General features: G+C 38.2%; 1 protein-coding gene across 1 annotated transcript; it reads right to left on the reverse strand.

The window, feature by feature from the left end:
• Positions 1 to 4,909: 4,909 nt before the first annotated feature.
• On the reverse strand, positions 4,910 to 11,051 carry LOC138047393 (serine/threonine-protein phosphatase PP1-gamma catalytic subunit A). The gene is made up of 8 exons (XM_068894233.1): positions 10,853 to 11,051; positions 10,641 to 10,772; positions 10,319 to 10,549; positions 10,040 to 10,144; positions 9,799 to 9,870; positions 8,693 to 8,844; positions 8,355 to 8,489; positions 4,910 to 7,122 (listed from the first exon to the last, which is right to left on the reverse strand). The coding sequence occupies exons 1-8, from the start codon at positions 10,905 to 10,907 to the stop codon at positions 7,015 to 7,017; spliced, it is 990 nt and encodes a 329-aa protein (XP_068750334.1). The 5' UTR covers positions 10,908 to 11,051; the 3' UTR covers positions 4,910 to 7,014.
• Between the last annotated feature and the right edge of the window lie 1,759 nt (positions 11,052 to 12,810).

The following is a 12,810-nucleotide window of genomic DNA, read 5'->3' on the forward strand; positions in this document are numbered from 1 at the left end:
CAAACGTTAAAACCACCTTGTACAACAAAACAACCTTCCATGGGAATATTCTGTAGTCATTGTCATCATCATTTTTATCATTATTGATATTAATACATTAGTTTTACAGACTTATAAGCAACAAATTAATAGACCTTTTTTGCACATACGGAGGCCATTTTGATTTCTATTGTTTCAAATAGCGATTATGGGATGCCCAGTTTATTTGCCCCCTGAGCATCCTATAATGGCTTTTGAAACAATAGAAATCAAAATGACCGCTGTATCTGCAAAAAGGTCTATGTACTTAAGTAGAAAAACATTTAGCAAGGCAACAAACTCAACCTAACATATTTATATGCCTGCAGGATCATGCAGATAAGGCACCATTGGCAAATATCAAATTAGAATGCCAAAGGTGGCCAGCAAAGCCTTTAATGTCAGGGAGGTCTGAAACCCAGTATGTTGCTATGGTAACAAAACTGGTATGTCATATTGTGGAGCACATCTACTAGAATCTCACTGCAAAGAATCTGAATTGAAGCATTTCTGATACAAATTGGCTGAGATATCTTTTTTCATCATAGTTATCAAAATCTGGTTGAGTTTATGACATCACCACCTGACAAATTTGCATATTTCTGCATATCTCTGGAACAAAAAGAGATAATTAAGTACTGTATTTGAAAATAGTAAACAACATTCTTCTTCTCAAGCAGACTGCATGCTTATGTCTTAAGATCACCAAAAACATTGAAATCAGGTTGGTGGGGACTGGAAAAGAGTGAGTTGCGATGGGAACCAAGTTCATTATATAGTTGTGGGTGTGTTACCTGTAGAACTATTAGTCTACCTAGTTGCAATTGATGTTATATTGGGTGAATGACGTCAACAGTGCAGACCAATGCAGATAGTTCGTTTTTATGTAAATAATCCCCTAAAATGTATTGCATTATGGGATGGCTGAAATAGCGAATATGTTATAACAAAGCATATGAATTTTAAGTCTTCAGCATTCTAAGATTGTATCATTGATAATACCGTACCACATTGAGTACCCATTCTATTGTCATTGGTCAATGAGTTAGTACTCCTTGCATTCTCGTCACATGATAGTGAAATATATGAAAACCATAATTATATTTTGAATTGCCGTTGTAATAAAAGATCCTTGCAGTTCAAGAGCAACTTCAGCAGTTGCACAACACCATGGATTACCCAACCATACATTGAATACTAACCAACAAAGGTTGGATTTTGAGATTAAATATTGTTTTAGGATAATTATTTGTCTCTAATTAATTGAGATTAAGATTAGGATTCAGATTAGGAGCAATAACGTTTTAGGACTAATTAAGCCGAGAACGATATTCAATCTGAATATCCAACCTTTGTCAGTTACTATTCAATGCACTGACCCCCAATCCATGAACTACCCCGATGGACTGCCCTAAAATAAACTAAATCTTAAAATACTATTTCGAATGAGTACTATTGAAAGCTAAATTGATTATTTACTTACACTGCATGCATCTTGTTTATTTTCATCCAAATTGACTTGAAACGGTCACACTTCACTTGAAACGGTCTCACTTCACTTACATGAAGTACCAGGTAATCAGCCATCACAACAATGATTATCTTATCAAAAGCAAACCTTTTTAAAATGGGTGCTTAGAGTTAAATGCTGGTGACCAATCCCGTTTAAAATGGGTGTTTAGGCTTAGCACTAATTGTGACGCTGCTTACGATCAATAGTACTCCATGCACCAGTGGCTCAGTTGTTTGAGCATCGGGCTGCCATGCGGGAGGTTGTGAGTTCGACTCCGGCCGGACCAACACTCAGGGTCTTAAAACAACTGAGGAGAAAGCGCTGCCTTTGTAATTACATCCGCAAATGGTTAGACTTTCAAGTCTTCTCGGACAAGGGCTAAAAACAGTAGGCCACGTATCACAAATATCTCCCATCTTCATTAGTTCCCTATGGGACGTTAAAGAACCCACACGCTATTCGATAAGAGAAGGGGATGAAATTCCCGGTGTTGTGGCTGTCCTCTGTGAGTGTATGGGTGGGTGGGTATAGCAGGTCCACATCAGCTGAATAGCTGCCAAAACTTAACCTGCTCAAAGAAATAAATAACAAACAAACAGGTAGTCCATTGGGCTAGTCAGTGTTTTCAACTCTCACAGTGGTGTTTCAGAGTTTCACTGTTTCTTGGTTTAGTAATGCCCTCAAGCCTTGATTGTATCTTTTAGGCTTTCCTTGCAACTGCTAGAGTTTCTCTCAACTGCAATGTTAGTCCTTCTTGCTGACAGCCATCGGTTTGAGTGCCCAAGAAATTACTTCCCTTTTAAAGCACATTTAACTACGATTTAATTATTTCTTGCTTAGTACAGTTCCTTCAGTATGAACATTAATCTTGCATTTGTGTAGGAGTGCTCTCTGTTAGGTAATCATTTGGGAGAGGAATGGAGTTGTAAAATCATGATTCCATATGTATGATCTATAAATCAATTATTGCATCTCACTGAATGTCTGTTTTTGTTGATGAAGTGACATTGTGTGGTGATCAAGAGATATCAGGGTGTCAAGTGGACTAAAGGGTGAAATAAGTAGAAATATATGACATTTTTCCAAGAAATCTAAATCCAAGAAAATAGGATATCCCCTACCTTGTGATTGTTCTAATAATAATAACAATAATAATAATAATAATAATGATTATTATTATTATTATTATTATTATTATTACATTATACCAAAACAGTGGATAGCATTGAACGTGCACGCTGATTGGCTACTCAAACTCCAGATATCCATTGTTAGTACATACTAAAACAGTGGATAGCGTTGGTGTCGGTGTGAATAGCTTCGCGGCTTAGTAAATATCCACCACTAGCCACCACATCGTTGAACTATTCACCTCTGAGCAATTCGCGTGGAACTGTTGTAATCTTTCCAAACTTCCCACAAAAACGTTTTTTTTTTTTTGCTTAATTCAGAGAGAAATTTCCATGCAACGCTTAACGCAATCACTTGCCATAATCATAAGGTCAAACTAAGGTATGAGAGCTGATAACTGAGATTGAGTAACCCAATCAGAGCACGAGAAATGTATTAACGAAGGTTGAGAATCTAATAAGCAATAATATTGTCTCTGATTATAGACACATGAAAAATTCAGGTGCCTGCAACAGGTTTCAAACCCATCACCTCTGTGTAGCTGGTGCATTGCTCTACCAGCTGAGATACTACGAAAATCACTGAACTGTTAAGTTGGTATCAGGGCTCAAAGCTTATTTTTGGCTTTGGGAGCACTTGTGTAACCAGGTGTAAATTTTTAGGTGCACTGCCAAAATTGTAAGCGCAGAGTTAAAAATTTTAGGCGCACAGCTTCAAATACTTGGAGCACCTACTCCAAAAGAATACTTAATGGGCCCTTTGCAGGATAGTGATCACATGGTACAAATTTGCCATACTGGGACGCAAATTGCGCACTGAAACAAAGCTAGTTAATCTTAATTTTCTTTGTTTCAGATGTCCCAGTGGGCAATTTGGGTCCCAGTACGGCAGATTTGTACCATGTGATCACTATCCTGCAAAGGGCCCATTAAGGCTCCAAAAAGAGCAACTCAGGCTTCGTGTTGCAATATTGGCCTATTCCGGCAGTATTGAACACAACGAAAACAAATAAAAGAATTGAATCAGGATATTTGGTGCTTGGTTGTGTTATAGATATGTTCAATTTATATTTATCAATCAGAGTACGTTATGGTAAGGTGAGTAAGCACTAGAGAAGTCGCACTGTATTTTGGCTTTTAAGGCGCGGTGGTGCGACCACACATGCCTTTTTAGGTGCACAGCCAAAACTCTAGTCGCATATGCGACCAGTTGGTCCTTAACTTTGAGCCCTGGGTATGTGAGCTGGATGGCACACATTACTAGTGTGTGCCATCCAGCTCACAAACCAACTTAATTCTTCAATGAAAATGGGCGGGGCAGCAACAATGAGTGGGTGTGGCGACGATGTAAAAATTTGAGCCCATTCCACAATTCGGTGATTTTCGTAGTATGAAGCCACTACTTCATTGACTCCTCTCATGGGAACAAAAGAGCCTAACAAATTGACCTGCTCCCAACTGAGGGGCTTCATATCTCAGTTGATAGGGCATTGCAGAGACCTCCATGGGTTCGAATCCCACTGGACCCACCTGAATTGTCTATAAGAGACAAATATTGCTTCAATTGTCCATGTAAGTGCAAGAATCACTTGAATCTCCATTTTTGTCTATTGGCTGACTATTGGTAAACTGTTGACCAACAGTTTACAGACGAGCAAGCAACAGGCACCATGTGAGCAGAGCCTCCTTTCATCTTTTTCTTTACTGAGGAGGAGAAAAGGAGGCTCTGCCTGAATCGCATCAACTCTTTGAAGCCACTGCAGCCCGAATTTCTGAACTAGTCAATCTTGTTTTCTCTCATCAAACTGGTTTTTCCAGTGTGAGCACCCTTCCAATGGTTATAATGAAAAATCAAGATGGCAGCGAGATCTGCTTAAAGGCAAGCACTTAGGCCTGGGTTGGAAACTGTATCCTAGCAACATGCAGCGCATGCTTAATGAAGATCTTACTTGATTCATGCCCAGTCTTTCTCGAGAACGCCAAACTCGAGCAAGTAAAAGAAAGGCTCTGCTTGCAAGGTGGCAACAGACTACAGACAGAGCAATTCAACTATACAAAGGCTAACAAAATTGACAAACTAAAGAGTAAGAAATCATAGGGGGTTGAAAGACACCTGCGATTATCATCTGCGGGGCATGTTAAAATACTGCATGAACAATATTTTTGTTGAGGTGCCAAACCATCCCCTTTATTATTTTGCAGAAAGTATTTCATTTTACTTTTGGCCAGACAAAAGCACCACATGAAGTCAGACTATACAAATTTTATTTAATAATATGTACTCTGATTTAACTAGCTAACACGTGAAATGTTTTGACAATGGGTAGATGCAACATTCCTGGTCAAAGAAAAAGTGAAAAAAACAGTTTAAACGTGTAAATCTTTAAAATAATATCACAATACTCACAAGTGCTTCTGCATAGGACTGTGTGGTCTGTGAAAATTTGAAAAGCTCAAAATAGTTCAGAGCACTACTCTGCTCTTTCACTGAGCACCTAAGTTTGTTATCACTTCACAACATCCCCTTTATTCCGACATTACAAAGAAAATGAAAAAGCAAACCAACACACAGTTTTAGTAAAAATGATAAAAGAGCACATGAGAATGAAATAAAGGCAACTTCTTATGTATTGCATGATTACTTACATGAGCACATGTCAATGAAGGGCTGTGCATGCATAACTGTCGACTGTCAGAGTCTTGTATCATTATTTCCTACAATTTTGAGCAGTTAATGACAACAAATTGTCATCACAAGTTGAATGCAAAATTCAAAGGTAATACAGTGGAAAGATGCTAAGAAAAAAAACTTTTTCCTCAATCTGTTCTCAATCTGTTGCCCCATGTGTTCTTTGCACATGTTATGCACAGTTTACGACTCAAGTTTGGCAACAAATTCGAAACTAAAACAGTCCTTGACAGATATGAATACAGCCCTTGAAATTGTTCCAAATTTATATCTGAATTAGACTCTATATACATGCACTCCATTCATTAAAATGATGTGATGAATGTTGTCTTTAATGCCAGATGAAAAGCACAATCTAAGGAAACTAGTAACTTAGAGAGACACACAATGGTACATTAATTTAATGAAAAAAATCAAACCTGTTTTCCCATAATTCCCATAACTATCTTATACTTTGTTACAAAAGATAGTACAAAGTGGCCTATCCTTATAATACAATGATCACTTATTAATTCATGAAGAAATAATAAATCTGACTCATAAAAGCTTACGGAAGATTGGTTGGGAGAAGGCTTTGAGAGTCAGTCCAGTCTGAAATAGATGCCATGTAGGGCATAACCAATAAAAAAAGCAATGTACAGCATTGCATCTTGTGCAGTATCCAATGTGTTGCGGTTTCGCTTGTTTTCATGGAACATGCCTCTGCTACAAATTCAGATTTCAAGAACCATCCAGAAGTGAACTAAAACTTACAGTTCCAAGCAAATTAAAAGTGTGTATAGATTATTCCCCTCACTTGCCTCAATTATTGAAAACTTTTGAAGACTTCTTATTCAATGAGGACAACAAGCCTAATTAGCACTCACACAAGACATTTATAAATGATCGCTTTGTAGATAAGTTAAGGACGTAATGTATTAGCAAATTGCACACACCTGTAATTTAGACAGTTGTGGTCTATATTCAGAGACAAATTCCTTAAAAACTCCGGACAAGTCGAAAGAAAATACCCTTCCCCTCAAAGGATACTCTTAATACTGAAAAAGACTTTAAGGAGTTCTCAGGGGTTTTTTCATACAGTTAACAGTTGGCTGAGCACTCCTATAAAACGATTCTTTGAAAAGCTTCTCACAACGTCTCACAAATTAAGTACACAATAGTGTTGTTCTTCACAGGAAAGCCATAGCTTTTAACACAGGATGAAAAACTCGATTCACCACACTTTGATTGTTCTATGTTGTCAAGCCTTGACTTTGACTTCACTTACTAAGCTTATCAAAGGCTGCATTAAAACTGTTAAAAGCAGCCTTCACAGCCTGAAACCCTAATGCAAAGAGCATAGCAAAGATGTATTTGTCACTGGTTTCGGGTATGCAAAACTGAATAAAAGAAGTCTTTTTGCACCTTTGATGGTTTATTTGACACTGTAAATTCAATTTTTTCATTCTGTGTCAAGCACTACGTTTGACAATTTCTAGGCAAAAGGGGAGAGACAATAGCGAATGACGTAACTATTGCTATTCACCCAGGATGTACAAACGGAACCTTCTGTCCATTTTCTTTTGAGGAACATGAAACAATAGAGTCAATAAGAAATCTGCTCTACATAATTAAATTGTACAAGAATATTATGTTAAAGTCCAAACTAATAGAAGATGTCAGTATCATTTCTTTTTCCCTTTTCCCTGTTGACCTCCACGTGGTGGTGTAACTGGCCGACCAGAATTCAAGCCTCCATAGGGAAACTTTTTCTTGTCTGCAGGTTTTAGAATCTGTAGATAGCAGAGACTTATATGAGCTAGGAAACATATTATTAAATTAATAAATTACTGACCTCAACTTTTTGGGGGTTTAAGATCAGTTTCTATGAGACGAGAGAAGAGGCGAGGAGAGAAGACCGTCATGGTATGGCCATGTCATGAGGAAAAGATGACAGTTGTGTGATATGAAGAGTGATGGAAATAAAAGTGGAAAGGGAGAGAGGAAGAAGAAGGACAAAACAGAGTTGGTTTGATAACATCAGGAAATATCGTAAATGGTTTGAACTCAGAAGTTATATCATAATTAAGTACAGCATGATCATCTGGGTGAGTGTAGTCCTGAGAAGGACTGTTTGAGATGACATTGACGGACGTTTCGACAACCTGAGCGGAAGTTATCTTCAGAGTCAAGTGATTTGTGTAACGTAAGATATATATAAGAACTCCGGTCGTAGATGTCATTAGTCAACTTATTCGTGATGTTATTGGTCACCTGTCAGTTGAGTCTAGATGTAATTGGCTGGGAAGACTAATCAGTGATTGGTGCATTTCGATCCGTCTATAGGTCTAAGGTCTGTACGTGTATGCTAGAATACATTGGGCAGTACTGTGATAGAGTCAATCAGTGAGTTGTTTGTCTGTTGATGTTGTTGATGAGTCATTTGTATGGTGCGGGAAGTTGTAGGCATCGGTTTATTGCTGTCTGTTCTAAGTTAGTCAACCAGCTTTCCAGTACGATCCTTTGGTACTAGTTAGTGCTGTAGGTAACACATGCAGCAGAGTCCCAGTTGATTCTGTTCAATATTAAATTTGTCAGACAGCACAAGAGTTTCAACTTCTCTTTACCATTTTACATGGAAGAAAAACCAAATTCAATTTGAAGAGTCCAGTGACATTACAAAACTGGTCACATTCCCCAACAGGTAATAGTGGCTTTTTGTAGCAGTTTTTGGGCAATATGAAAATTAATGGTAGGGTTATAAAATGAGCAAACCCCTTTCTGGCTTTCTAGTATGTCAGCCGATGTCCTTGCCTGGGAGATTGTCCTCAAAAGTTCACATTTGCCCTCAGCTGTGGACATTATCAGCTGACATGCCAGCCACCTAAAGGGGTTTATTTAGTAAATGGTGATAAAACATGATAAAATATGATTTGTGACGTTCGTAAACCAAGCCTTCCAAGCGTTCCACTTCCACTGTTCCGTCCACTCTTATATGTTCACTTTTTTGAAACAGAAATCTTACCTGAAAGGAACACATAAGGGTTTCATCAACACTCATCATTGCCCCTGCATTGTCAAACTCTCCGCAGTAATTAGGAGCAGAAAATAGAGTCACTAGTTGCCTTTTGGCGAAGAACTCATATCCATCTTCTACAACCTGTCACAAAAATTAAAACACACTTGTCAACGATTATTATAACCAAAGCCACCATCGTAATGTCAATGCCCAAATATTCTGAAGAACACTTTGAACAGTCCCAGTCACATGTAGTTTCAAGGATCAACAAGTTTGGGCAAGTTTGGGCATCAGAGCTCTTAATGGATGCAAAAAAAAAAAAAATTTGATAATCATGCTTTTACCTGATGTGCTCTGCAAATGAGATCCAGGTCATGTTTTGCGAGGAATTTCGACACAATATCAGGACCAAAGGTAAACGATACACCCCTGTCATTCTCTCCCCATCCTTGAACATCTTTGTCTGGGTCTGACCACAGCAGGTCACAAAGTAATCCTAATTGACAAAAGTTAAATATATTTTAGGACAATGATAATATTAAAGTGATACCCTGAGGATGTGGTGTTGCCATATTACCGCAAGGAAAAGCTTCAAAATTTTGTGGGTTGCTTACATAAAGAAAGCAAGATGAAAAACAAAAGAAGGAACCTGGAAGGAAGATCACCCTTCTGTCATGTATTCAGTTTACATGTACCTCAAAACGTAGTAGCAATTTTGCAAATTTTAGTAACAAAATCGTTGTGCTGCATTGTGTTTTCAGCGGTGTAGCAAAACAGAATATGAGCCCACAGTACCTGTGTTTAAAGAAACAGCTGAAAGTGGTGAATGATATAGAAGGAATGGAGTTGTGCACATACAACCACTTTAAATAGATTATCATGTTTAGATTTCTTTTGTATAACAACTGGATGGCTTGGCAAAACAATAAAATGCAAATTTTAAGTGTTGTGGTTAAAAAATAAAAATTTCCTCACAAAAAAGCTACACCTACTTAACCGCTGATTCCTTTTATTGTTACCCTTACAAACTACAGTCTTAAAATTGCATAAACAAAACTAAAACAGTGTCTTGTTCTATGCAATGGACTTTTTAAATCATGTAACGTTGTAAAATTATTGTAAAATGTTCTTTACCATTATTAATAATTTATTAAATTTGAACAGTGAAGAGACATCCAAACCATCCTTTGCTCGTAATCCCAGCAATTTAGTGCTCGAAATGGAGGATTTGTTATCACTGCGTTCCTCCGGTATTTAGAATATTTTGGGCATGCAGTAAAAAGTGGGACGTGATAACTTTTTTCACTAATTTTTGCCACATTCCGACTTAAAGCGATCATGGCAAAGTACACAATTTTTAAGGTCACTCAAAACTCCATGTTTGCTTTCAACCAGTGAATTTAATTGTTATTCCTCGTGAATATTGACCGGTAGCCTACTTCCTTCTTACCTTGGTCGGGAACGTCAGTGGGTCGCATAATTCGGCGAATCTGTTCCATCGATTGTAAATCGGGCGATAATCCTTAAAATAATGAAACACGCTGGTTGAGTTGGCATGAAACTCGACATTGTGAAATATACGTTGTCTAAACATTTTGTAGCATTAGCTCTAAAAATTGAAGAATCCTTCAAACAAAAGAAGTAACTTTCGTGTGTACGCGAACTCAGGCAATGAAAGTTTGTACTCTAACCTCCATGACAGCAAAATATCTTCTCGTCCAATATTGCAGCAACTGGGAGGCAGTTGAAACAGTCCGTAAACGTCTTCCATAACTTAATGTTGTACCTTCTTTTGCCTTTAAAAGAAAATAAAAAAACGTTTTTTCACCATTTGAGACGACAACTTGGGAAAATAAAAAGTGAGCCGCAGTCATACGTCATGCTTAAGTTCAAAGCAGTTAATGACCATAAATCGTTACGCACTGTAAAATTTCATTTGGGTCGATAATGCATTCGAACCTTTCACTTACATTCGTCATAAAATCCATAAATACGATTTATACTCGCACACTCGTGATTTCCACGAAGTAGAAAGAAGTTTTCAGGGTATTTGATTTTGTAAGCTAGAAGCAAGCAAATGGTTTCCAAAGACTGTTTTCCACGGTCCACATAATCTCCCAGGAACAAGTAGTTTGATTCGGGTGGAAAGCCACCATACTCAAATAATCTCAGTAGATCATAGTATTGCCCATGGATATCTCCTGTAACAAATTAGATAACAACAGTGAGTTTAATGTCAAAAACTGAATGCAAACGTTCTATATTCCAAATGCCGGCTTCTTCCAAACTTACCGCAAATCTTAAGAGGAGCTTCCAGTTCTAGAAGAATCGGTTGACTCAGAAAAATTTCTCGTGATTTTATACAAAGTCCTCTTATTTCCGCTTCTGTGAGTTGAACGTTCTTCCCCGGTCTTGAGCCTCGCACTAGAAGGAAAAAGAAAGCGTTATAACCGTGAAAAGTTTACTTCCTATTTTGAAATGAAAATAACCATATCGAAACTGACCTTCTAATAGTCTAGCTATGATGCTGTCAACGTTTAACTTTTCAGCATCAGCCATAACTTATAGAGTTTCTTTAACGTATAATGTAAGTGAAATGTTCTAAAATATTTTGCAACAGCTTCGATGGAGGGTTGGATGGTTCAAGATTCTTCAGGCACTGTGGAATGCAACCAAAGATGGCGCCCACAGAGAGATTCCGCTGGCGGTTGCTGGCGGTTGCTAGAACTTATGACGTCAAACCTCTGCAGAAACGATATTGGACTGGTAACGGAACAATACAGGGCGGTGTAGGCGTCTAATTGAATTTTGAACTCAGGGGAGGTTTTGAACTAAATCAAAATCATTGCAGTTATCCATCTTTGTACACTCTCGAAACCCAACCTCGTTTCCAGGGTTTTTCACTGCCGAGATTGCTCGAAACCAAAAGTTTAGTTTTACGTATTGATCGTTCGAAGACCCTTAGGGGACTATCGATGTGTGTTCTTGTCGATGCAACAATGTAAAAAATCCTTGGTCACAAGAAAAAATGGCTCTTATAGCGACCGTGGCTTTGGATTAATTTCTTCCTTAAATGTAAAGCTCGATGGGGACAATGCAACATCTTTAAGCTGAAGTTCAAAAAAAAAGAGATGGTTCGATCCTATACATATATTGAACAGAAACAACCGCATGAAGTTTCGAAGGGCTCCTGATGCAAACAATTTTACAAAACCGTAAAAAAAATTTAACCAGTCAAGAAAGACAAAGCCTGGAGAGTCTACACTTTTAGCCATTGTTTTGGCACTAGTTTCAATTAACACTCACTTTTCAGCTCCTTTATTCACGTGACCTCACGTGACTCAATCTCTCAACGTTCAAGAGCGTGGCATGTCTCCCGCCCTTCATAATCAAATGGGTATATACCCAAATACATTTTAAGTCAAAAAGGCCATTTTTTCTAATAGACCTTATTCACGATGGCCGCCATGTTGGATTTGCTATTATCATGCAAATTAGCTACACACTTCTGAGGGGGCAAACAACACAAGTTCGAGAGGTTATAACGAACATCTTAGCCACACAGATGATTTGCTTCACGTTCATGGAATGTTTATCACCTAAGCGGTAAAATACAATCATTACACAAGTTACTTCGGCGTTTTATTTAGCGAACAATGAGCAGATAACGAAGTGGAAAGTCAAAATGTCAAAGGCAATTAAAAGATATAAAATAATTATAAAAGGTACTTAATTCTAAATACTAAAAAGGACTTTTTGCAATGTTATTTCAATATTTCGACGAGCCGATTTTCCGCAATATACGCGAGACGAGGGGGCATTTTTCTCTCCCCCTCGTCTCGCGCTTCGCGCTCGTGTCCCGCTCCGCGCGAAACATTGCGTCCGCCCCGCTTGGCTCATAAAGCGCCTGTCATGCAGGTTAGACTCAGAAAGGACTGCGAGCAGTCTAGCCATGTGGGGACTGGTCAGATCAGTTGTGATGGGATCCTGGTTCACATCATCCTTAGCCGTGAGCAGGCTCTCGCGGTGGAAGAGATAGTCTTCTTGCAGGATAGGTTTACATCATATCCCGTAAGAGGTGCTTCTGCAGGCTCCTCTACACTTTCTCAAGTTGTTAATCTTTTGCTTAAAAACTCCTCTTTTATGCGAAATGCCAGTCATCTTCTATCAAGATCAATTCTGTTTTACCCTAAAAAAACGGGAATATCAAGTTCTGATAGACAGATAGATAGATAGATAGATAGATAGATGGTTAAGGCACCAATTTTCATCGGTTCCGATCATGATATTAGAGGACAGACGCATAGCTGACGTCATCATCAAGAGCTTTTAATAATTATCCGTAATATCGATTCCATGTTACCACATTTTGACGTCATCTGTGATGTGTTACCGAACTTTAAAAGGGACAATACAGTGGGACACTATATTATTGCTTGGAATGACGTACTTTCCATCACAA

The sequence above is a fragment of the Montipora capricornis genome, chromosome 4 (genome assembly GCF_036669925.1).
Source record: "Montipora capricornis isolate CH-2021 chromosome 4, ASM3666992v2, whole genome shotgun sequence".
NCBI classification, from domain to species: domain Eukaryota; kingdom Metazoa; phylum Cnidaria; class Anthozoa; order Scleractinia; family Acroporidae; genus Montipora; species Montipora capricornis.